Below are 2173 nucleotides of genomic sequence, written 5' to 3' on the forward strand. Positions count from 1 at the left end.
CTGAACAAACACTGTTTTTTTCTCTGGGATTTTCAGTGTATTTCTCTTTGGGTTCTGTAATACTCTTAAAATTGTTATTTCATTAATCATATCTTAATATTTAACTAGTGTCTGTTGAAACCTGTATGTGTTTGTTTCCTTTTTGCAGTTGATACATCCTCTGATCATAAATGTTCATATCTAGAAAAGTTCAAGGAAGAGATATACATACATGTGTAATAGAATAATAGTAAATATTATAAATATGATTGCAAGCAGACTAACAAACTTTAGAGTCTGTAATATATTTTTAAATTTCATTCTTTTACTCTGCATTTTTTTTCTAGAAAGCTGGAAGAATTTCTTAATTTTAAACAATTAAAGAGGTCTTTGAAAGAAGCTGTTTTGCTAGATTATTATACTGCAGGATTTTGTTGGGCTAAAGAAATGAACTTCAGTCTTATACAGCTCTCAGGATTCATGGATCTATTAAATTTCCTGTTGGAGAATCTCAGTGGTAAGTATAATTAAAAATTGTAAAATAAATATCAGAAGTGGAAGGCAAGAATGTTTTCCAGTCATTTTAATAAAGTGATATTTAATTACAAGTAATTGTAAAATGATTTATTTTCTTCTCGAATGTTGGCACGTTATATACTGTGCCTGAAAATAATTCTGATTGACAGACGTTAAAGTTTGGTTAGTGAAGATTGTAGTCTTTTTAGCAGAATATCCCTCATTCTTTCTTTGTACAGTATGTGGTGCAGAGGGGCCAGGGCCTGAAAAGATCTTGTCTTTGCTATGGTAAAATAAATAATAATTACAGTAGAGTGAGAGAGTAGAGTGAGAGCTCCTAAATTCCAGCTCCAGCTGTCTGTGACTGACTCGCTACTGTAGCCTTGGGCACATTTCTCTGCTGTTTGTGATACTCAGTACATCCTGTAGCATTACAGCAGGTGAATTACATTTATTTTATCCTTGGAGGTCAGCTCTCAGGCAGCTTTCTGTATGGCAAATGCAGCACTTCTGGCACAAAATATATCAGTTAACTGAGGGCTTGTGAGGGAAGTAAGCTGGCATCACTGCCGGAGATGAAAAATGACAATGAAAGGACTGTAGCTCCTGTGGTTAAGAGGAAATTTGCAACAAAGTATGTAGGCTTGGTCTAGTGGGAACAAAATAGCCAGAAAAAATGGTAGCACCATCCTCTAAAACCCCTTTTTCAGAGATCACAATGCTTACTTAACATTCACTTTGAAGGTGATTATGTTGAGAAAAGTCCATCCCAGAGGAAGAGCAAAAGGACTCAGCAGTTCCATTCAAAGAGAAAATGAATATTTAAAATCAAGCGCATAAGAGTTATTATACTCTTTCATTGTAATTTAATTCAAGGGCCTTTCTGACTTGGAATTTTGACAGAACATGTACGTGCTTTATGATCATTGGAATTCCAGTTGTCCTTCCTGTCTCCAGTGAGAAAGTATCTTAACATATGCTAACTGTATAAATATAACAATGGAGAAGAATGGAAACATGTCAGAAATTAGTTTTATGAGACTCTATGTAATGCATGTGTACTAGACAGGCTGGTAGCACAAGCGATTGTTAAAGCTGACTGACATCTTTCAGGAATGTGATCTTAGTTGCATAAAGCTTTGCCAAACTTTAATTCTTTAAGCTGATATTTTCCATGGCAGTGTCTGCCTCTGATTAATTTTTAGATATAAAATTACAACTAAAACAGGTCAATGGGCTTGCAGACAGAGGCTTTGGAAAAAAGATGTATTATTTTTTTGTCTTTTTTTTTTTTTTAAAACAGCTGTATACCCCTATGCTTTGAAGTAAAGACATAGAGTTTGGCAAGCAAGTGTTGTGAATTTGCTTTTTTGCTGTCTTGTGAAAATCTATTTGGATTTGCCTAAGATACATGGCATTTAGGGAAAAAAATGCAGTTTTCTGCATTTCTGCAAAAGGCTTACAGGAGAGTGTTGGTTGGTTTTTTTTGTTTGTTGTTTTTTTTTCTTTCCCACAACTTAGTTCCCTGAATAATCCATCTTATAAAGTATGCCTAGGGCTGAGATGAATTTCCTTGTAATTACTGTTCTCAGCTGGTGCAAGTTCCAAGACCAAACATTTCAACTAAGAGCAAAATGCTAATGTCTTCTGTATTAATGACCATTTCCTTTTCCTTCCC

At 34.6% G+C, this 2173-nt stretch overlaps 1 protein-coding gene across 1 annotated transcript in view; it reads left to right on the forward strand.

The window, feature by feature from the left end:
- The first annotated feature begins 336 nt into the window (after nucleotides 1-336).
- The window catches only part of LOC104536291 (chromosome unknown open reading frame, human C10orf107), a 42373-nt gene continuing 40536 nt past the window's right edge, over nucleotides 337-2173 (forward strand). The window contains exon 1 of the mRNA XM_010178859.1: nucleotides 337-496. Within this exon, the coding sequence (XP_010177161.1) occupies nucleotides 427-496 (70 nt within the window). The 5' untranslated portion in view covers nucleotides 337-426. The remainder of the gene's footprint in view (nucleotides 497-2173) is intronic.

This window comes from Mesitornis unicolor, unplaced genomic scaffold, assembly GCF_000695765.1.
Source record: "Mesitornis unicolor isolate BGI_N332 unplaced genomic scaffold, ASM69576v1 scaffold47550, whole genome shotgun sequence".
NCBI lineage: Eukaryota > Metazoa > Chordata > Aves > Mesitornithiformes > Mesitornithidae > Mesitornis > Mesitornis unicolor.